The sequence below is a fragment of the Furipterus horrens genome, unplaced genomic scaffold (genome assembly GCF_987537825.1).
Source record: "Furipterus horrens unplaced genomic scaffold, mFurHor1.1.pri manual_scaffold_9, whole genome shotgun sequence".
Lineage (NCBI taxonomy): Eukaryota > Metazoa > Chordata > Mammalia > Chiroptera > Furipteridae > Furipterus > Furipterus horrens.
This window is the reverse complement of record NW_028327179.1, coordinates 98,435,754-98,459,796: the sequence shown is the minus strand read 5'-3', so window position 1 is coordinate 98,459,796 and position 24,043 is coordinate 98,435,754. Positions and strand designations below refer to the sequence as shown.

General features: G+C 43.2%; 1 protein-coding gene across 1 annotated transcript in view; it reads right to left on the bottom strand.

Annotated features, from left to right (window-relative positions):
• CNTNAP2 (contactin associated protein 2) overlaps positions 1–24,043 on the bottom strand; it is a 1,071,500-nt gene that overhangs the window by 656,774 nt on the left and 390,683 nt on the right. The window contains exon 9 of the mRNA XM_090286919.1: positions 11,991–12,162. Within this exon, the coding sequence (XP_090143045.1) occupies positions 11,991–12,162 (172 nt within the window). The remainder of the gene's footprint in view (positions 1–11,990; positions 12,163–24,043) is intronic.

The window sequence follows — 24,043 nt, the reverse complement described above, 5'->3', positions numbered from 1 at the left end:
GTGACCCCTGTGAAAGGGTTGTTTGACCCCCCCAAAGGGGTCGCGACCCACAGGTTGAGAACCGCTGGTTTAGTGGAAGAAGTTCATCTTTGAAACCAGAAGTTCTAACTTGTGCCCAACTAGAATCTTGTCTACTGCGTTTAGACCTCATTTCTATTGTTGAATACTTTTCATATTAGCCCTGTATTTTTAATGCTAGGGAATTAATATTCCAGGAGAAAACCGACACATCTGGCTTCTAAGTCTGTACGGGGATTCTCTGGAGATGGTACTGCAAACGGACTTAGGACTTAAGGAGATGTCTAACTAAAAGGGACGGCGTGTTTCAGAAGGCCACCCGCTTCCCAGCCCAGGGAGTCTTGTCAGAGGTTGCACGGATCGTTTAACTTACTGCTGGACGAGATGGACACAGACCCCGGAGAGCCGTTTTCCAGCTGCACGGTATCCAGCTGGAACTACCTAGAGATTCCCGACCAGTACCGTCTAACAGAAACACCAGGGGGGCAGTACAGAGTGGAATAAACAGCAAAAGCATGAAGGAGGTGTCTACTAGCCCTCCATCGGCACTAAGCATTGGCAGCCCGGGGTGCGTGTTACACGGCCGCGCACCTGTTGGGTGTCGGAGCGTTCGGAAGCCACATCTGACCCGCGCCGGCGCCCCGGAGAGGACAGGTCCTGACGTCCTCTTCATGCCACGGCTCTGCCTTCCCCACGGCAGCGTCCTCTCTTTCCCCTCCCCTGTGGCTTCATTGCTACTCCCGGTTTCCACCACTCACCGGATCCCAGGAAAATCTTTCTCAGACGTACTTATTACAACACAGTCGTTCAGTGAAGACGTCGTTCAGGGATGAGTGAGGATAATACTTCACCTTCTATGAAAGCCTTTCTCTCTCGGAAACCAGTGTCTCTTTGCGGCCGATCCCGTCCTGACGTCCAGCTCCGAAGCACACACTGGACTGACCTTCCACCCGGGCCTGTGGCTACAGCCATCGCCCAGGGTTCGCCACCTCTGCTCAGACCAGGAGAGCAAATGTCAGTAACTCAGAACTTGACCTCCCCGCCAGTCCTTCAATGATTCCTTCACGCCCAGGGGCACACTGCCATCTTTGCAAAATGCTAGCGTCGCACGAAGAGCTGCCACTCTCTGGAAGAGCTTCCTTGATAACTACACGAGTTTCCTGCAAGTCCCCATGTCGCTCACCCCGTGTCCTCTAGCGTGTGCTTTCCGTGCACCAGGAACGCCCTCCATGTGTCTGCGAGCTGCCCCCGTGGGCACTCTCTGTCCACACCCGGACTCCAGGCAGACTTACAGCGGCTCCCATTTAGGCATTTCCCAGTTTTCTCAATAACCGCTTTTTTTTTAAGGGCTCTCGCTCAGTTACTTGAATGTTTCAGAAATGCGACACGGTCCCCTGTGCCTCCGCACGTCTGCCCGAGCCTTCGCTTCTGCCTGCTCTATTCTTCCCTTCCTTCCTTATCATCCCGCAGCTGCTCTCAAGTTCAATGTGCATCTATAAGGCCTCCAGCAGCCCCTGCGGCGCACACTGATTTCCCCTTCACCGATTTCCTACCGAAACCATTATCTGTAATGATTAAAACGCAGATGCTCCTTAACACAGCTTTTACACTTCTGATGAAGTTAGGATGCTCCCTTTGAGGAGCGACCCTGTTCCGCATCTCATGGTTTTCTCATGGGGAAGGCAGACCCGGTGCTTTGACCTTCTCAGAGTTAAGAAATTATAATAACCATGTCAACGAAACCTGCCTTTCTGCGTGCATGGTGTTTCTAACTTCAGAAACGTCCCTTTTAAGATTTTAAAGGTCTTTCTTTCTTTGTCAATTTTCAAATGCCTGAAGTTCAAGAAAAGAAGGAATTCACGCGGATACCATGTCCGTTCGCCCAGAGGGCGTCCTCCACGGGGGTGGGCCCATGAAAATAACTTCATGCTGATGAAGCCTTTTGGGAGCTGTGCCAAAGGATCAGAGATAATAGAACTACTGGAATAACAGTTCATCTGGTGCCTTTTATTGAAGGCAAGTGAAGGCAATCTTATAAATAAATGTGTGGAACTTAGAAGGTCTACCGTTCTCCCAATGATAGAAAATGGTCTGTTTAAATCATTCTATTTGATGATTAAGACAGCCTTTTCAGACACTACAATTTGTTTATTAAAATTTATTAGAGATCCACTTTCAACAACATTCCCAACAAGCATACACACGCTCCCCGCCCTTCCATCTGTACCCCGTCTCGCTCATGGAACATTCTTTGTGATGTAAGCAGGATTTGGTAAACAAGATGAGATCAGACTCTAATACGCTCCTCAACAAATTCACAGACACAGACAGTGAAGAAGAATTTATCTCTAATACAGCAATGGGTGACTTGCAGAGTTTTAGACAATCTCATCTAAAAAGCTAAGCTTGTTTGCTCTCTTGAAACTAAATTCTAGATAGTAGACATACAACCAGAGGAAGAGGAAGTACTTCTATTCAGTTATCAAATAAAATAAAATAATGACAAATCCCAAGTCTTAATAAAATTGTTTTTTTTTTTTTTTTTTTTCTGGCTTAGAGAAATCTATGACACCTTCTCCCCTTTTCTCAGGTTGTAGATCATTTAAATAGTAAGGGGAATTTTTCAAAGAAAATTTCATTTTTTTAAATTCTCACCTGAGGATATATTCACTTATTTGAGAGAGAGAGAGGACCTGGTGGGGGGAGGGGGGATTGAGAGAGAGAGAGAGAGAGAGAGAGAGAGAGAGAGAGAGAGAGAGAGAAAGAGGTCAGTTGCCTCCTGTACACGCTCGAACCAGGAATGAACCCGGCAACCTTCTGATATAGGAGATGATGCTCCAACCAGCTGAGCCACCTGACCAGGGCAAGAAAATGTCATTTTTAAACTGCCATAATATATAGCTATCATTCTTTAATTCTTACCCTGATTTCTGTTTTAATGAAAGTAGGGAATGTCCTAATACCAGTAAACCAGAGAGTAATGTGACTTAATAGTCCTTCCATCCCTCTCTCCTTCTGTTATTCGGAATGCAGAAAGCAAAAGTAAAAAGCGAATTGTACTTCCTTTTTTCTGTACTGGAGAGCAGGAGAAGTCTTACATAAGTTGAATTTCATGAAGTAAAGAAAGAAAACTTGAAAAGGAGACATAGCTCACCCATTTTAATTTAACTGAAAACTCTACATCGTGTAAACTCAATGACTCGCTGGCCAGTGGGAATTGTTCTGGGCCCCCTGACAGAAGCTCTACCGACAACAGCCCAGCGATTGCACAGGGACGGGGGAGGGGAGGGGAGAAGAGAATAATGGGGGGGGGGCATGGGAATAGAGTGCCAGAAAGACACGTGACTTTGGACGGTGGACACACAACACACTATACAGATGACGTATTACAGAACTGTACACTCGCAACCTATATAACTTTATTAACCAAAGTCATCCCAGTTGTCAATAAAAATTATTAAAAATTAAAGCAAAGGAATTCTACGACTCCAACCCACCAGCCTTTCTGATGCCACCTTCCCACAAAGCATCACCTTCCATTTCCAGGTGTGGTTTCTTCAAGCGCCGAGAAAACTGAAGTCCCCAGGGAACCTGGGCAGGCCGCTGTAGTCGGCGGGTCTGTACCCAAACTGATAGTTTTGTTTGGGGGCACTTACCTTCCTCAGAACTTTTAGTTTGCTTTAATGGAAACTCTTTCTGTCTCTGTGCATTTGAAAACAGGCCGCATATTTATTTAGCCTGTGTTATTACACTAACCATTAAGACTTTTCTAAACACATCTGGGAGTGAACCACTGACTCCCACACAGCATGCGGGCAGGACAGGGGATGAAAAACGGGGACCTGCTGCCCCAACTCTGCTTCCAACGTCCCCGGGTACCGCTCCCTCCCTTTCACGACGGGACCGGTGAGCACCCATTCCCGTCAGGCTGGTTTGAAAGGCATTCAATGAAACGTCTGCAATATGGCTGAGTAATGGACCAAAGCAATTCTCCCAAGAAGAGAATATTTGTTAAGGCACCTCGTTTAAATAGATTCTTTAATTACTTGCTTTTGTTTTTATTTTTCAGGTAATCTAATTTCAAAAGCAAGATATAAAACTTAATGACTCATTTAAAGCTCTCTGTAGTTGATCTAGCTGCACGTTAAAATGACTTATCTTTCTTCTTTCTGCTCATCTTCAGGCGCATAACTGTCTTCTGACATTACTTTTCTGCATCAGGCTTCCTTGAGATTTAAATGTCAAAGCACAGCACTGCGCCACGCCAAAAGCAAATACAGTTTTCTTTAGTCCTGACACATGCAATACATCAAAGAAGAAAAAGGCTGCTGTTGAATCTTAAAAGGGTTAATTTAACTTTTTTCTTTCCCTTTTTCTCTTAGGAGAGTTATCTCCTCTGGCCTATCACTACTATGTTTTCTTTTTAAAGATAAGTTTTGTCACTCTAGTCCTTTATTTGTACTTACAAATAAAATCACTTTGAAATCACTTCAGAGAGGCAACTGACTCGGGCATGGGTTCACCTGCGTCTGTGACACGCTGGGGTCGTTGAGCGTGCGTTCTCGTGCGAGATCAATGGCTAAGACTTACAAGTTCAGGTGGAAACAGGAAAGTCCCCCGGGGCCCCTTCTGAAAGAAACCAAATGTCTCTGGCAATGCAGTTCAAGATCAAAGGGGAGCCTGAAGTTAGCACGGATGGTCACAACAGTTTGTACAAAGAGCTACATATCCAAAACAAGCATGAGTCAGATCCGGCGTGAGAAAACGGGGCTTTCCAGGAATCTACCAGCATTTCAGTTTTGCCCAAAGACAGAAAGGAAGTACAGAGCCATCTGCAGTATAAAATCACTGGGGTCCAAGACGGGAAAGAAACGGAGATAAGGTTAAGAGACAAAATGAATCTCTTTACAATAAAGATCCACAACGTGACTGTCACATAAAAAAATCAAAGCTGGACTATGTAACTAGTCTTTCTTTTCTTTTTTTTTTCCTAGGTGTTTATTTGGAGCTGGTGATCTGGTCTTAGGACCCTGAAAAAGTTTTGTTCTCAGGGTGTTCCTGAAAGATGTTCTTTCTGCAACAGGAAATCCAGCCTCAGGCCTGGAGAAGCCCTGGGCGGCTCCAGTTCTCCAGGGATGACCCAGCTTTGGAGCCTGATGGGACCCGAGTCCTAATGCTGTCAGAATGTAGCAGGAACACAGTTCTGTGCAACGCCAAGGTGATCTGAGAAACTCTTTGCCTCCTTTACCCAGTTTGCATAATTACCACGGAATCTAATGGTAAAAGACAAAATGTTTCCCAGCGTAACAGAGGGGCTGGCACCCTCTGCCACCAGCCTCCTTGATGGCAGGAATAGTTCTTAAGAACAAACCCGCAAGGCATGGTCGGCCTGGAAAGCGTGGAAAGGTTCTGCCCCAGAGAGTGGCAGCTTACAGTTGGCACCTAATGGACCCTGCAGCCTTAGGCGATAATAAAAGACACAACCAGTAAAATAAAAAAATTTAAAGACATTACTGGAAAATGTGGGAAGTGCCCAAAGTGGAAGCAGTCACAAGGGGTGACAGCTGTAATTCTGCCTGGGATGCGGGTGCGGAGGACCGTGCTCACCGTGGTGGCTGCCTGGCACACGAGGGACATCGGGGTGTGGGCACAGACGGTGTCCCTGCAGAAAAATCTGTGCTTGGGACATGGGCCTCCCCTGTCCTACAGCGAAAATAACTTTTAGGTCATTTCAAGTCACACACACAGACACACACACACACACACACACACACACACAGACACACACACACACATTTCAAGTCACACACACACACACAGACACACACACACACATTTCATGTCACACACACACACAGACATACACACAGACACACACACAAACAGTAGTCCCTCTAATCACGGTTCACTTATTGCGGCCTCACTGTATTGCGGGATTTTAAAAATATTATATGTTATTATTTATCGCGGATTTTTTGCTATATCGCGGGATTTTGTGGTCCTGTACAGTAAATGCTAAAATAAATGTAAGGTTCCTACTTCACGGATTTTCACCTGTCATGGGGGGTCTAGAATGTAATACCTGTGATAAGTGAGGGATCACTGTATCTATCTATCTGAAGTTATTAGGACCCCCCAAATGTATGTGTTCAAATATTTTTTTCTGCTATGGACTGAAAGTGGGAGCTTATGAGCAAATGAAGATCAAGTTTAGAAAATAAATAATGTGACATGCTTTCTTCATTCAAGTTAGGGTGATAAATTTTAAACCTGCTTCTACAGACACTCATGACCCCCTTCCAAACTGATAATATTAATCTACTTATTTGTTGTTCAATTTTCCAACAGTCGGCTGAGTTTTGAAACATCACACACACTGAGTATCTATCCAACCCTCACTTAAAGGCTCTTACAAAGAAATTGCGCACTTACTCTTTTCTTTAAAGGAAAGGAAAAAAAATCAAACGAATGCGGTAGATGTTCTTGAAAAGAAAGCACTGAATTAAGACATAAAAACGGGGACTGTGATTACGCATTCTATCTAAAAATGTAACGAAGACTTAATTACTAACTCAGAAGTAGGATCCAGGCTATTCGTAGCGCCTGCAGGGGTAGCAATTTTGTAGGCGGCGGTTAAGCTGAGACGTTTACTCTTCCTCTTCCGCTCTGGGTGCTCCTCAGAACGTCTACTGGCTTTGTTTCTCAATGTATTTACAAGGGAGGGGCCAGGAACGTTGAGATCATAATTCTAATGAACTAGCTTTACCGTTCTTTCTACCAGATGCTGATTCTAACCACAGTGTTCTCTGGCCTCTGAACAACCACGTGGTGCCCAAGTGCCCATCTCTAGGGGACAACGCTGGTGTGAAGCTTAATAGACCCTCAGATGAATGTAGCATCTTTTCTTCCAAAGGGAAAAAGATGGTATCGGTTAGGTTTAGAAATGGAACATGGAAAAAAAAAAAAAAAAACAGATGCTTTTGGCTCCGAGAAAAGTAAGACTGGCCTCAGTGGCTTGAACAAACAAGGACAGCTTTCTCCGCTTAAAAAGAAGTGAGGGCAGCTGCTGGCTGGGGCGCTCAGCCCAGGCTCCCTGACTGTACAGCCCCAGGCCCGGCGTCTGCACTGGATGGGGACCCTGGAGGGGAGGGGGGGACAGCGGAATCAGGCACTCGAAGCCTTCGCTGACATCTGCTTATCTCAGGAGGCAGGACTGCGTCCCGTGGCTACTCCTGCCCAGCTGGGCGCTGAGGGTGCTTGGAGGCTGGATGTAGACGTCACAGCGAGCAAAACAGGCTCTGCTCTTATTCACACAACAGACACACTTTTCCAGGCGAGGCAAGAACACCGTCTACTTAAACTCAAGCTCTAACTTTGACGGTGGCTCCTTCACCCCAGAGGTCCTGGGTAAGAACCGCAGGCCCCCGAAGCCGACAGTGACGCCACACGGGCCCCCACGCCGCCCTGTCTGCTGCAGCCAGGCTCCCAGTTTGCAGATTCTGACCTCCGGGGACTCACTCAGGCCCCCAGTCTCCTTCCCTCCTCTCTCCTTCCTCCACCCTCCCTTGTCCTCCCCGCCCCGCCCTTTGAAATGCCCCAGGGTGCTGCTGCAGCCCCTCTTGCAGGAGGAAATGGATGAGCCTCACTTTCACAGGCATCTGCAGGGGCGGGGCGCAGATTCTCACACCGGAGAAGAGGTTAGAGAGAAGGGGGCCGGGAAGGGCACTATACACGACAGGTAAAGAGGTTCGCCACACGGAAGCAGCCACGTAAGGGTGCTGAGAGGAGATGACAGATGCTAATGACCCGAGGAGAAACAAAGAGGTCACCTGTTACCTATCTTATGGTTGCAGGGTGTCCTAAGAGCAGGGACCAATGAGAGGGGAAAGCTAGAGGCCTCCAGCACGGGGAGAGCCTTCCTGCCCCTCGGTTCTGTGGCTGTTCAGGGAATGCAGCTGAAGAAACCAAGGCCCTCAGTAGGTGACCGTGGGGATTTTGTCAGACACAACATCTCTGCACATGACCTGCTGATGATGCATGCGACTTACGTACTTACATTCAGTTGCCTTCCTGACATTTCAACGCCAACGTCCAACAGACATTTCAAGGCATGCCCACCACTGAATTCATGCCCTTTCCCCTCAGCCCCCTGACCAATCTCTCCCACCAGCCTTCCCATCTAAGGAGACAGTAACTCCTTCCATCCAGCTGCTTTTACTGAATCCTTTCCTCTCTCCGCTCATGCCCCAGATCCAGTCCAGCAAGAGACAGCTTTACCTTCGATTTACATGTCTGTTCAGAATCAGCCACTTCCCACTACGTCCTGTGCTAGCGCCCTGGTCTGAGGCCACCACCACTTCTCATCTGGGTCACTGTAACAGGCTCCCTGCCCCGCCCCGCCCCCCCCCCCCCCCCCGCCCCCAGCCTGCCATCTTTGTGGCACGCACGCTAGCTTATCCCTAGCTCTACGCAAGACACCTGCAATAAGCCCTGGTTCCATCAGAATAAAAGCCAAAGCCTTCGCATAACTGCAGGTCCCCAGGACCGCCCCGGCCGCCTCTCCTGTGGCTTTGCTCCTGGTCCTTCCAGACCTGCCACCCGGACCCCTGCTAATCCTATGTCATGCCAGGCAGCCTCACTGCATCGACTGTTTCCTTTTCCTGTCATGCTCTTTCCCCGAATGGGCCAGTTCTGTTACCTCTTTCAGGTCTTGAGCTATTAATTTTTTAAATGAGGTTAATGCTGACCAACCAATTTAAACTGCAACACAACACCCCCCTCTCCTGGAGTGCCAGTCCTCCTTATTTGCTCTACGTTTTTGTCCGGAGCACAGACTCCTGCTAACTTACTATAATGTTTGCTTCTTTATTGCATCTGTCCTTCCTCCCCTTCCCCCTTTCCTCCAGACTATGAGCTTCTGAAGTACAAGCATCTTTGTCTATTTTGTTCTACGATGTATACTAAGAGCCTAGAACGGTGCCTGGGCCATGAACGCACTCATAAGATACGACTGAGTGAGTAATTCTAGAGCTTGGTGTGCTGGCTGTTCCCTCGATCCAGTGTCGTGTTCGGGAAACAAACCAGCCATGTGTAAATCCACACGCAGGAAGAAAAGGAAGCTGAAATCAGAGGGTATTCCAGAACGACACACAGAAAAACTCCTTCGGTATCACCTTCCCCAAACCATTTCCCTAAGTTCTGCTCATCAAATCTTCACAGCTGCTCCTATTATCACCAAACATTTTATAAAAATCACGCCTGTGGTAGCGTTTCTGTTTTTTTTTACCCTATATTCTCATTTATCTTTCTTTTTTATTTTAATAGTTTTCAAATCATTGAGCTGAAATTTGAAAGGAGAAAAGTAAGAAAGCCAATGCAAACTTACTTAGGGAGAATTTAGGTAGTTCGAAAATAAGACGGTCAAGATCGGGAGGTTGCAAAATAAGAGTTAGTGGGGGGGGGGTGGGAATCAAACGAGAGATGGGTTAGGGATGTGCCATTGAAGTGTGACCTAATGGGTCACCACTGTACTAGGACAGGCTCACCCCACTGGGCCTCTCAGCTGGACAGACACACATGAAATCAGCAAGGATCTCCATAGTTTGAATCAAGTGAATATAGCCTTGTGACATATTTACAAAAACACAACTCTTCACAGATTAAGGTTTTGATCCAGAGAGATTTTAGGTAAATGAAGGAACCCGCTGCTCCACACATTGGTAGTTAACGTGCAGAAGTCATGGCCTTCAAAAAAAGGAGACAAGCAGGCCATGGATTTCACAGTGGCTTTAGGAAATTTGTGGGGATGGATCAGAGGTGACTACTTTCCCAAAGCTGCTCTTCTGGGTTATCGTCCAGAAGGATAAGAAAGAAATAGCTTGTTCTGTCAGCTACAGGACACTTGTCACATGGACTTTGGGGACTGACACTTTTTAGTAAAAAAAAAAAAAAATTTTTGTACTCCTGTAGATGCCAAAAATTGAAACTTGCATTCCCTATACTACACATCGTCACCAGGAGGACATCTTCCATGATCTTCATTTATCAAAAGCTCATTCTTTCCTTTGGGGGCAATTTAACTCCTACTCTCTCCATGGGAGTAAGACATTAACATTTCAATATCTCTCTTCAATTTCTTTGGAAGCAAACAATTTAAATATAATGCCCAGGAAACATGCTGTTTGCAGTGAAATAGCAATATCACCGTAAAATCTAGCTTGTTTACAAAAGCTGAATGAAATGCCTTGGTTATTGCTGATAGAAATTATTGTATTATTAAAGCTACTGGCATGGAAAATGGACAAGGTACTAAAATAGCTTCATATGCTGTATAACTATTCCTAAGGAGGAAAATCTTCCTGTATGGAAAATAATTACTAAAATTTATAGATAAATACCTAATATCAGAACGTATAATTGTAAAACTCTCATCTCTCAGTTTTTCGGATTATTGCTACCATTTACATTAGGCAGAAATAACAGCTATTACAATATTGATGGGTCAAAAATTAAGAGGATATTTCTATTAAAATTGTTCATTGTTCTGTTTAAATATAAACTGTTTAGGCCATTAGGATGAGTATTTGCAAATATGTTATAGAAATAAGCACTATTATATGTCAAGTTTTATTACAAACATATTAAGCTTTAAAATTTACACTCTATATCTGTCATAAACTGTAATTCAACATTCACATGAATACTATTTTATTAAAAGTATATGGAACAAAATTATTTTATTATAGATAACTTTATATATTTTTCAGATTAACTATATATCTTTGAATGACTTCCCCAAGGGTTTCCTCTTAAATGAAATAATATTATTAGAGGCTTAAAGTGTATATTTTCTTGGGGGCATATTGAGACTTATGGAACTTTCATCTCTCAAAATATAAAATTAATAAAGCTATTTTTCAGGATAAGAAAGCCTTCTCATAAAAGATTTAGTATTGGTTTTTAAAATCACCTAAATCCACCAGATTAAATTCAGCTCATGGTTAGATGTAGTTTTTTTATAGGCAAAACATCTAAAAATGAAATATTTCCTCGTTGGAATGAAAGGCATTTTTAGAAGTAAATTATCACCATAGAGTATGTGATATTGTCACGATATTTCACATAAAAGTTGTGTCTTTCCACTGTGCGAGAAGTCAACTCAGTTTTTATAAAAATCTCCTCCCCTCGATTTGCAAAACCGAATGAAGAGTAGACATTGCAATATTTTAGTGCGTGCTTTTTGCAAGCAGACTCGATTACATCAAATACTCTGCTTCACAGGTACCCATACCATCCACCACCACCCTTTTTTAATGTCCCTTTCGCTTTAGGAGGCGGGACTACAATAAGAATGAGTGGTGGCCGAGACCAGGAGAGAAGGGGCGTCTCTGCTCGCGGGCAAAGCAAGCAAAACTGAATCCCTTTACGACTCAGCCGTGGCCTACAGAGCCGCCGGCATGATGTTCCCATTCACTGAGGGGGCCGAGGGACCGAGGCAGCGATTTTTCCACCGGCGCGCTGCAAGAATTTTTAAGACATGCAACACCTGACTATTTGGTCAGGGGCACTGACCTCTTTTCCTTAGATTGTCAGATAAAAAAGTGACAGCAGCCAGCACAATAGCCTTCCGATGTGCCAGTGGGAATGAATCCAAATCATACCTAATTTTTGTCAGGTTGGCCCAAAGATATTTTTTTGGTGTGCTGTAGAATCTCGGTAATGAGTTTGTGCGTGCCATGAGATGAAAAAGGGTGACAGTCACTGGACTAATGTGACATCACAGATTGCTCCACCATACACATCCATGTCCTGATACAGGTGCTGTTGCTAGCATCACACATACGGGACCACAGACATGGCAAATGGCTCCTCCTGTCTACCCCCTCAGAGGGCGGGCACTTCATTTGTCCCACAACATAAACATGAACTTGGAAAGTCCGGACCGTCTGAAGTAGTATGGAAAGACTGCTTACCTGTCTATGATGGCGCACATGTCAATGCTGACATTCGCAAAGCTCCCTGGCCTCCTCTGCGCCACCTCGTACAAATTTACAAGTTGATCGTCCACTTGAATGAGCTGCATGCACCCTTGGAATGAAGGCTGAAGGACCGAGTGACTCGAGTTACTCATCTGATTCCGAAAACCTGCGAGAGAGCAGAAATGGGGGTGTTGAGTCCGGGGCACAGTGTTTCACTGAGTTTCCTTGGGGACACCCCCTGAACACGCTCACTGCCTCCAGTCCTGTTCTGTGGATCCTTGCTGGTGCCGTATTCAAGAGGAAGAGATAGGACTTCCGGGAAAGAAGGGTTGAACCTACAGGAATCTTTGTCTCTGGGGTCTAGCATCCCTCATATTTTCTCCTTGACATCTTCTTTCTCACTCCGTCACAAAGTCCCTCTGTTGTCAACAGGTCACTGTTGTACTTGGGCACCGGACCCTGTCTACAAAGACTGGGACATAAAATGTAGGTCTTCCTCAACTACCCCAGCGCCCTCCTTTTACACTTTCAGTATTACATCTATTTTCTTAATTCCCTAGAGGCCTATTACTTAGTTGTCAAGAAGCTAAAGTTATTATTATCAAGGAAGATGAATCATATTTTATGGATTAATGTCTAACTCAATCCAAAGAGAGTTTTTCATTACAAATGGTTTCTCAATTTATAAAATCCAAAGAAACATAACAAAGAGATAAATTTAGGTATAAGAGGGTCAGCCACCCTGCTCTGAATATATACCATATATATGGTACCTAATACGGTATAGGGAGCATAAATGATAAGAAATAAAACTAAAATTGAAAGAGAATGAAAACAAGACCAAAAAGAGAGTAAATATTACTGTTTCTATTAGGGAATAGCACATACACAGGATTTGAAATCAGACATTATACATTTATTTCAAAATAACCTTAAAATGGCACCACCGATCAGTTACCATTATACCTTTTCAGTAGAAAAATGCACAGAAAATTATTATGCATAGAAAATTTGTAGAGCATAGGGTATAATATTGTCTGATCCTGTTGAGCATCTCCAGAAAGTTCCAAAAATCATCTTTTCATATAGTTTCCCACACCAAGTTGACCTATCAAAGCAAATTAAACCATATTAATTTGCTTAAAAATCTGAAGTTATTCACACATGTATTTCAATCTAATTGGATATATAATTTATACAGAATAGGTTGAGACCAACATGTGCCATTAATTGAGGAAGTTTTTAATAAAAATCTTTAAAAAATTGACCATTAAATGATTTTTAAAAATATCCTGTTCTATTTCACTAGTAATAGTAATTTAGGACACGAGAAACCTCCTTTTCCCTTTATTAATGGTTTATAATATTTAAAGTATAATTATTATCTATTGAACTGTCTTTAAGCATTAATCACAGAGGTATAATACATCCTTTTCCATCAACGGAATACTATGTAAAAACAGAATTATACCTAAATTAATTCCTTGAGTTAACATAAGGCTTTATTTCAATGTCAAACATGTAGCATATCTATGGATTTTTCAAAGTCACATTTTTTTTTCATTTGCATGGACTTAGTCTCCTCAGAATTTGCTGAACTAGGAGAAGTCAACTCCTTAGGCTAATTGCAGGCATACATATGATTTTAAACGTGTTTAATCAAGATAATATTGAAAGGAGTTAATGTCTAAACTTAGCAGAGAGAAAACATGCAGCTGGAACTTCAATGACTATTGTTGACAATTTGGTTCTGTTTTTTGAATACTTGGGAGTCTCTAAATATCCATCCTAGCTTTGAAATATTCCAAAATGAGGAGATCTATTTGTGAGAAAAAGACCTTCTCTGCGGCACGGCAGCTGCACAGCACCGATCGCGGCTGGTTGGGTCGGGTACAATTAAGCTCATAAAACAAGACTTCCGCAGTCACCCGCAGCAATGTTCTCTTTGGCCCTAATCAATTTTGGAGTTTGAATTGTCACATCCTCTCATTTTTCTGCATGGGATACATTCTAGAAGATAATTACAGGACACACTACTACATATCTATTAAAAATTAGGTTTTCCCCCTCTCCTTACATTATCTTTAACATTTCCAAGAGGGACTCCATTAATTCACACCCTGTTGGGCTTCCCTTCCACATTCAATTAGGGCTGACCTCTGTGGCCCGTGGAAAACCGTGGGGTGGTGGCTGTGTGTGACTTCCATGGCTTGTTTTCAACTTGGCCTCTGAAATTTAACCCTGAGAAGCCAGCCATCACGTCTGAGCGGTCCTGTGGAGAGGTCCACGAGAGAAAATAAATCATGGTTTTAAGCCATTCCATTCTGGGTGATTTGTCATATAATAAGAAATCACTAATAATGAATTTGGTACTGAGAGGGGATTGTAACATAAATCTAAACATGTGCCAGGGATCTAGGGCCTGGCACGTGCCTGCCCGGATTCCACAGCTGCTACGGACCAGTTCTTCTGTGCAACTCATCTTCCTCCCTTGGAACCAGCGAGTCTCACGTGGCACCCCCGGGCCTCTCCCACTTTTGCACGGGGACGTGAGTGGCGCACAGCCCACTCACAGGTCTTCAGATGAGCAGCGATGTCTGAGGAACTCTACCCAGACAGCTTCCTTTGCTCTTGGCCTTCCCTAGGGGCTTCATTTTGGTATGAACTTGACTTAAGATGGTGAGTTACTGAATTTGGGGCAGATGCTTTAACAGGATGACATTGCGAGGGCCTTTGGAGGGAGCGAGAGTACTTTCATGTAGAGGAGACATGAATCTCTGTGCCCCCAAAGGGCAAACTCTGGTAACCAGTCTTCAAGATGGGCGTAAGTCTTCACTTCCCAGCATTCATAGCTTTGCGCAGTACCCTCCTACACTGTGCTGACCTGTGTGACAAATACAGCATTGCAGAAGTGACCGGGGTATGTGACGCCCAAGGCTTAGTAATAAAAAGAAAAAAAAAAGGCATTAGAGACTTCCCCTTGGTCCCTGGGACGACTGGCTCTGGGAAGGCAGCCCGGGTGTCCCAAGGAACCTCAAAGCCATCTGGTGGAGAGGCACCCGTGGGGAGAGGAACTAGACCTACGGCAACAGGCAGCAGCAAATGGCTGGCCTATGAGTAAGCCACCTCCAGTCCTAACCAAGCCCTCAGCAGACTGAGGCCCCAGGAAACATTCAGGTTCAACTCAAAAAAACAAAAAAACTCCAGCCAGAACTTCCCAGCCAGGTTGCTCCCATGGAAAAAAAAAAGATAGCAAATTATTACTGTGCTTGCCTATGGAGTTTTGAGGTAGTTTGATGCAGTTATAAATAGCCAATTCAGATTACAACTAAAAATTCCTGCCGTCACTTTCTCAAGTAGTTTCTAAAAGTTAGGGGTCGATGAACAAAAACGGAGCCTGCGAAGCAGTGACTGGTGGATGCTGACTGCTCCCTCACGGTCAGCGACAGGCCACAGGCATCGGGGCTCTGCCGCCGAACCCCTGGAGTCGTGACTCCCTCTGAAGGGAGTCGGAAACATTATTTATTTTCTGTGTTTGCTCCCTGTAAGTACAAATATAATGTCACTGAAAATCCTAGTGTATTAGTGTCTGTGATATTTTCAGTGACCAAGCTAAAGCTCAGAAATGAACCTACTTAGTAGATCAATATCAGGAGTGTTTGGAGATATACATTTGCAGCTGAGATTTTTAAAAAATGTTTTATTTACTTATTGTTAGAGAGCGGGGAAGGGAGGGAAAAGGAGAAGGAGAGAAACATCAATCGATTCCCTCCTGCACGTTCCCAACCAGGGACCTGGCCCGCAACCCAGGCACGTGCCCTCCGGGAATCAAACCAGTGACCTTTTGGTTTGTGGGATGATGCCCAACCCACTGAGCCACGCGAGTCAGGGCTGCAGCTGAGATTTTGAGGGTCAGAAACGAACAGATATAAAATGGATAGAAAGTTAAATTTAATAAAATTTTGTCAACTTAGTAGAAAGAGTATGTAGAATAAAGAAGCAAACCTTTGTTTTTAGCTAAGAGCTTTAAATTTATTGTATCTATAAATGTGAAATAAAAAATGCAACAGGCATGCATGGGTGGCTGTTATCAGGCTGTACGATCTGACTATGTGTCATAACACCCACCCTGAGTTGTAATCCTGTCTGCCTCCACTGCATTTCGCTATCAGTAAACAGGGAAGCCTTCTTCCGTCTTTACAGGGTCGTTATAATGATGGTGCCTGACCGGCATGTTTGAGATTTCTGCTTCAAGACTTAGGATATAAAAACTTCATACCTGATTTGAAGTCCACTCAGTATTTTGTTATTCTTGCTGACAAAAGAAATACATGCCATTTCAAGGTTTTAAAATTTTAATTCAGAAATACATCAGTGGAAAGCATGCTGATGTTTCTTTTGACGTTAAAGTGCCAATCTGAATTGTTCTAAGTTACGATGTTAACCTGATGAGACAGGAAGAGCAAACAGCAGACCACAGGGCTGAAAATCCAACATGTCAAAAACCACGCGTGCACCAGACTTATCTCTAGTTACACTTATTTTACAGCTGAGGCACTTGGGAGGTCCTAGAGAGGCTGGTGGGATGCTGGCACGATGATAACATCCGTGCATTACCTTCCTTCCATCTTGGATGATTGTGAAAAACGTCTACCAATTTCTGCCATTCCCCAAGCTTCCTGAACAACTCACCCCAATGGGAACTGGGGTCCAGACCACCGTGGCGTTAACAGCAGGCTGTGAGTACACCCCAGCACATGGGCACCTCTGCAGAGAGAAGAGCCACACGGCTGAGCCAATCAGGGAACGTGCTGAGGCGGGCAGGACCAGGTTCTCACAGTCAGGAAAGGACGGTACCCGTGGGTAGGGGACAATCTTGAATGGATCCTGTGGGTTTGGCTGGAATTTAAGCTATCAGTGTGCACTGGTGGTTTTTAGCATATTTAATAGATGAAGAAGAAAATCTAGGTGGAATGGTATAAGTGCTCAATATAGAAGTAGTTTCTACCATGTACTGAAGACGGCCCAGGAGGAGGGTCACCCAGAAGCAGCGAGTATCCTTATGGTTCAGATCTTAGTTTCACTCCTGAATAAAACCAGGACGCCCTGAAGAAATGGCTGATTCCAGAGCTGGGTCAGGGGAAGTACCATCTGAGGAAAGAAATATCCATTGATGCTGAAACGTGGGGGGGAAAGTTAGATGAGGACAAAGTCTCAAAGAGTCTCCCCAAAACATGTTGCATACCAGGGTATTTAAATGCCTTTTAATCCTCTGTTCCAGCAGGTTTTTAAGATTTAAATATGATTATATGGCTAATATTAATAAAATGAATTCACGAAATTAACAATTAAGCTACTACTATCCTTAATTAATAAAAAAAAGCAAATGAAAAATTACTACTGAATGTCTAAATAACCTGATTTGTTTAAAATTATGCGATCAAATGACAAGAATTCTTGCCATCTGAACGCAACGTGTTAATTTCAAAAAGGAAACGCATCATTTTACAGCAGAGGAAGCCGGCAGACATCTTTGTGATCGATGGATCGAAGTTATCACCATCCATAAAGGGGCCGATGGCCACTGCGGGCCCGTGACCAGATGCGACAGGAAAACTACAACATCCCCTGGTGGGACTCCTGCCCCAAATACACAGGTCCCCTGGGCCCAACCACGAGGAAACGGCAGACCCAGACTGAGAGGACGTGCAGGAACGACAGGGTTGGGAACGCCGAGAATCAGCTGAGGATCGGATTCCGACTTTTAGAGGCCGGAGAGGCAGAAACACGGGGCATGCCAAGTGGGCCCGGGCTGGGGCTTTCGCAGTAAAGGACAATGTCGGACAACTGGCACAAGTGGGATGAGGTCTCTGGGTGAAAGGTATACTCGGGCTTCTGTATTTCTCTTGAAATTATTTTCTCCAAATTTTGAGTTGTTTGAAATGAAAACTAAAAATTAAAAAATAAAGTTTGAAACTAAAAACAATTAAGAATTTTCTGTTCCATCTGGAATGAAATAGGGCTTTATGCTAAAAGTCCTGCCTCTTGGCATTAAGTTATCCCCCCAAGGAAATGAACTTGTCCCGTTTCCATGTCCCCGTGTCCCCCTTTTTCTTTATCCCACTTTCATCTGCACTCAATGCCCACGGATTTTCAATGAAGCTGGGCTTCCTAATTTCAGTGGTGACTTTCAGGGAACCAAAGGACACCTTTACCCTTTGACTAGACTCCTCAGTGGCATTTGACACGTGATCCTTATATACTCCTATTCTATGATATCAAACCAGGATGACTTTTGTGACCTTAAAAGACTGAATCTTCTGACTCCTGCAACTCATTCCAAATTTAATTATTAGGATGCGTACAACCACTCAGGAACCCTCCTGAGCTTTAAAATTAAAACAGTGCCAATTAAACCATTAAATAAGTACAATAAAATTCTACAAAAATTTAGTAATTTTCCTCAATATGTACTTTATGTTTCCAGGAAATTTCTCACAATTAGAAGGAGTTCTGTCAGATTTTTGAATGCCTACATTGCTAGTTTCCTATTCAAATGCTTAAGATGTCTATCCTTGCAGACCATGTTTCAGCCACCTTGTCCTCTTGCCTGAGCCTCAGGAAGACCATGTCCTCTCCACCTGGAATTTTCTTCTCTCTTGCATTTTTCATGGTTGACTTATTCTTGTGATTCAGGTCAGCTCAAATGCCACCTTCCAACATGGGCCTTCTAAGACCACTCTGTTGAAAAGTATTCTGTCAATCTTCCCTTCCCTGTTCTTCAGCTATTCACTTCTTGTTAAAGAACTTGTCACCGTTTATACTTATCTGGAGTTGCTTATTTATCTACCAACGTGTATTTCTGAGTGTGTTTGTCTTCTTATTAGTTTCATGACATCAGTCATATTGCCGTGTTTTTTTATGATATATATAGAGAGAGACACTCACCATTATTTTCACCTCCTTGCTTATCTTAAAATAATCAAAGGGATATATATGAGATATATATAAAGATTGAAAATAAATTATTTTTTTAACAGATTGAAGCCATCCTTTGCAACATAACATATATCAGTTTTCAGACTTTATGGATCCCTCTATATTTGTTAGGCAAATGACTGTCTGAATTTTACCCTGGAATGACGTGATGTTTCATCTTACATCTTCATTTCCTTCTGGTCTGTTTCAGTCGCCTCATCTGAGAAGCCTGCTCTGCCCACCCGTTAAATAACTGTCCCTGGTCTCAGGTCTCTACTCCTCCCTTACCCAATTCACTTTTCTTCATAACACTTATCACCATCTGATATATTGTATACTTGTTTATAGTTTATTCCCCTTTATAAGAGTGTAAACTTCTTGAGACATTGACTGCTGTATCTTAGTAGGGGCTCAACAATTGCTGTTGAATGACGAAGAGACAAGGGAGGATTTTGAGCAAGAAAATGTCTGATCAATTCGTGTTATTATCTCTCTGGTGGAGATGAGAATAGGCTGGTGGAAGGAAAACCTGAAGTAGTATTGCCTTATAAAGGAGCCATTGAAGAAGTCCCAAATCCTCGTCTAGAAGGTGTCAATAAGGCTAACACAGAGGAAGCAGATGAAAGATGTTTCACAGGAAGATATGAGAGGACTGGCTAACCCACTGGATGTAAGTACTACACACAGAGGATGCGAATGAACTACACACAGAGGATGCGAATGAACCTTAGATTTGTTGCTGGGCAACAAGAGGAATGCTCTCATCTGTACCAGCGGAGGAGCGTCAGGTCATTAAGACGTGGGATGTAACGGAGCAGGAGGCGGCGGGTTGCGTGATTCTGACAAGGAGCCCCTGTGGGAGGTCCCGGATACTGTATAATGTTCAATCTGCAGGTTAATATTAATGCCTGGGCTTCAGGAACGAGAGCAGCGTTTGGGGAGATTTGTGAGTAACTCTGCGGTGGAGGGAGAAGAACCCGCATGGAGAAGGTAAGTAGCGCTCTGCGCAAAGACACTCAAGGCTGCGACTCCGGAAACCGCCGGCGCAGGGGCAGGACGAGGAACACACACTGGTGCGTAAACTGAGAAAGAGGCCGAAGAAAAGTCAGGAAGGAATGCTGTTGAGTTAGTAAAGGGATGCTCATCGGTGTGAAAGAGCACAGAATCCGAATGACGTAGACACGCAGGGTTTGTCCGGGGTTTACCGTTTGCGCCAACGGGACACGTGGGGAACGCAGACGGCGGTGTGGGCGAGGAGTCCCCGCGTTGCGGGCGCGCAGGGAAGCAGGCGCGCAGGAGCGCACAGCGGCTCAGGCCTGCGCTCTCAGACTGCGGGGGCTGCCCAAAGCCACCCCGTGGGGGTGACTTGTGGAAATTGTTTAGTATAACCTGTTGGCTTTTTCAAATGTAGTGTGCCATTTAGTTATTACACTGATGTTCATTTCCTCTCTATTTATAATGGGAGAGTATAAGATAGGAGGCTGGGAATTTTGACTCCGTCACTATTAAAAAAAAACAACTGTTTACTGATTTTAGAGAGGAAGTGGGGGGTGGAGAGAGAGAGAGACATCAATGTGAGAGACTAGCATCGATTGGCAGCCCCCCATAGAGGCCCCCCGAGTGGAGTATGTGACCTGACTGGGGATCAAACCCGCAACCTTCTGGTGTACAGGACAATGCTCCAACCAACCGAGCCACCCAGCCAGGCCCCGACTCCACCATTTTTTGACCTTAAATAAATTACGTAAATGTCTATTCCTTGTTTCTTTATCTATAAAATAAAAAAAAATTATTATACTCTATCAAAGGAGGTTGTGAAGAATTCATTAAATATAAAAAAAGTGCCTGGAAAACTATAGCCATAATATATACCAGAGATCTAGAAATTATCATCATCATCTTCCTTTCTATTTTTCTCAATGCTTTAAATTATTTTAAACTTCTTTGTATTTAGTATAGATTCAGAACATTATTTTGTCTCCAAGAATACTGAAATCTCATTAGGAATATGTCTCAGAAAATGAATATAGGTGTGTTAAAAATGTTACTGCCTACACATGAGTAAATAAAGTGCAAATATTAGGAGAGTTTGAATATTTCCTTCCTTGGCTTACAGTGTATTCTTTATACTTTCCTAGCAATTTCATTTCAATTTCCCTTACTGATAACCTGTCTTCCACCTGGTGTATAAATGTAGTATTTCATCACAGTTTGTCCCAATCTGTCTGTTTTCTTGGTAGTCTATCCATAAAAACGGCCCTTTCCAAACCCACTGCTTCAACCAGCAACTGAGTCTCCAGCGAGGCTTCTCCTCTGAGCTCAGAGCGGATGTACCCAGAAGTCCATCCCAATGTCTCATACATGTTCAAAACCCAAGATACATTGATCTGGACCCCAGCTGATATTCCGTCACTGTTCCTACTTCAGCAGTCACTCAAAATGCCTTCACTTCTACTTCCTCATTTAAAAATGTGCACAAGGTAACCAGCCAGGGGTCTTCCCCAGCACCTGCATCCACAGCCCTGACGCCCACAACTACATCCTGTCAGCTCCACCTTACGGATGACCCTCCCAGTCTTGTACCTGCTATCAGAGCCAGCCACACACACACACGTGTGCTGCTCTCCATCCACCACGAGGCCTGAGGGACCGCTCTCAAAAATATCAAGCTGATCCTCTTATAGCCTGATCAATGCTCTTCGTTATTTGATCAAATATATTAGGAATATTTAAAAAATTCTCAGGTCATTCTTTCCTTCTAATGTTCTGGTTTTCAGAATGTATTTGGAGTGACTTAAAAATGTGGTGGTATAAATTTAGCAAATGGAAAATTTATTTTTAAAAATAGTGTATATTAGTTTGACTGATTTTACTTAATTAAAATTAATTGGGCATAATTTATTGAACCAGTTAGGTAACCAAAACAATATAAGTTATGTATATTTTAGGCTATTTAAAATATATAAACTTTAGTATACTGTAAAAAATACTGATATTTAACAAAACTTGATGCCACAGCAGGATCAAATATTTTCAAATAAAATATGTGAGTCTTCTCTCCTATTCCTATAGAACATTCACAAGATATATAAAGTGCATTTACACCAAAATCATCTTAAGTTTAAAGACAGTAGACATATATTTTTATGAGGGTCTTGTCATAATTATGAAGAAAATTATAAGAACATGGAAAATAAAGGAAATCAGAAGCAGGCTATGTATCATGACAAACTGGGATAGTTAACAATTTACAAATCAAATTATACATGATGATTTAAAAAGCCACAGCTGCTGAGGAGCCACCATCAAAATGACAGAAGTACCGAACTGAAGAATTTGATTTTTTAATAATGTTAAGGGGTGTTTTAAAAATTTAATTGTGTATTCATAGAGAGAGTGCAAAATACAAAATAAAAGATTTTACATTTGATAACTTTCATTCCTTATAACCATCGGCTGCTAATCTAATCAATACATAAAATAGATGCATTCATACATCTCCGAAATCAAATGAGGCTGCCTCCCTGATTCTTCTATGTAGGTATAAGCGGTTGTTTATTGCTGTGGAATAACACAGTATTTCGTAAAGTGCATCTTGTTGGTCAGGAGTGTGGGCCCCAGAACAGAACTGGTGGAATCCTGGCCTTGCCACGTATTAGTGATCTAGGAACGGGCTGGACTAGGTCGCCGACCTGACTGAAAAACTTATTATGTATTAATGAAAACTGTATATATTTAAGGTGCACAGCATGATGTTTTGATAAAGGAATACACAGTGAAATGGTTATTATAGCCAAGCTATTAGCACAGCCATCTCTGCACAGTTATCATTTCTGTGTGTGGTGAGAGGGCCTGCAATCTCTGGTCTTAGCCGCTTCCCACTGTACAGCACGTGTGACTAAGGACAGTCACCGTGGTGTCGGCTAGATCTCCAGACCCACTCACCCTACATGACTGCCACTTTGTGTCTGCTGACCAATGTCCTCTCACTGACCCTACCTTCCCACCCAGGTCTTGAGTTAATTTCAGTTTCTTCATTTGAAAGACAGGATTAATGAGACCCAGTTCCTACGTTTAAGGTGAACATTAAATAAAATAGTGTAATAAAATACACTGGGCACAATGACTAGCACTCAGTCAGTGCTTAACAATATTAATAGCAACTCTACTATTATCATTAGGATCTGTTAATTGCAGTTTTAGTTAAATAGCATGGTAATTTCTCACAGTTAAAAAGACTTCGATATTTGAGAGATCTGTTTTCTACTCTAAAGAAAATCAGAAAGTAGTTTCTTATTATCCTCAAAACATTTCCACTTTGAAAGCCTACATACCTTTGAATACTTCGAAGGATGAGGCATAGCTTTTTTTAAATTAGTTTTTTACCTGAAAAAAGAACAACAGGAATATAAACTTGAAGCACAATTACCTGCATGAAGATGACTGGATAATCCAAAACACTAAGAAATCAAACCTCATTTCTATTTGCCTTAGGAAGGCTTCTAAAGATGACTACTTGATGTTCTGAAAATTAATTTCGAGTCAGTGTAAAGCCAGACTGAGAAGACCTTTGCCAGGAGTTGCTTTCACAACACGTGGGCATGAAGGCTTGTTCGTAGGCCTGGCTATCACTGCTGTCACCCCCAAAACAGTTCCATGCATTTCTTCGCTTGGGTGCTTACATGGGGGCTCAGTCCCAAATAGAAGCCCGTGACTCGTCCTTCCTCCTCCTCCTCTTCTTCTTGTTATCATTTTTCTTGTTGGTAACGCTGTTACTTATCCTAAATGTGACCTGTGGAGACTTTTCAATGTTCTGTATGAGGGACAAAGATGATGCTTTTCTAATGTTGTAAGAATGTTCCCACGGTCATCACTGCAGTATGACCTTACGGTTTGCAGGTAAACTACTTTGAGGATGCTTCGGATCTCACCACCCACTCATCCCTAATAATGACACTTTTCCCCAAAAGGTTGACACTCTCTGTTGTGAGTTATTGAAAAAATAATTCACTGAATATGAAACATTTGTAAAATTTTTATATCTCAGTTTTTTTATGATGTAAATTCTC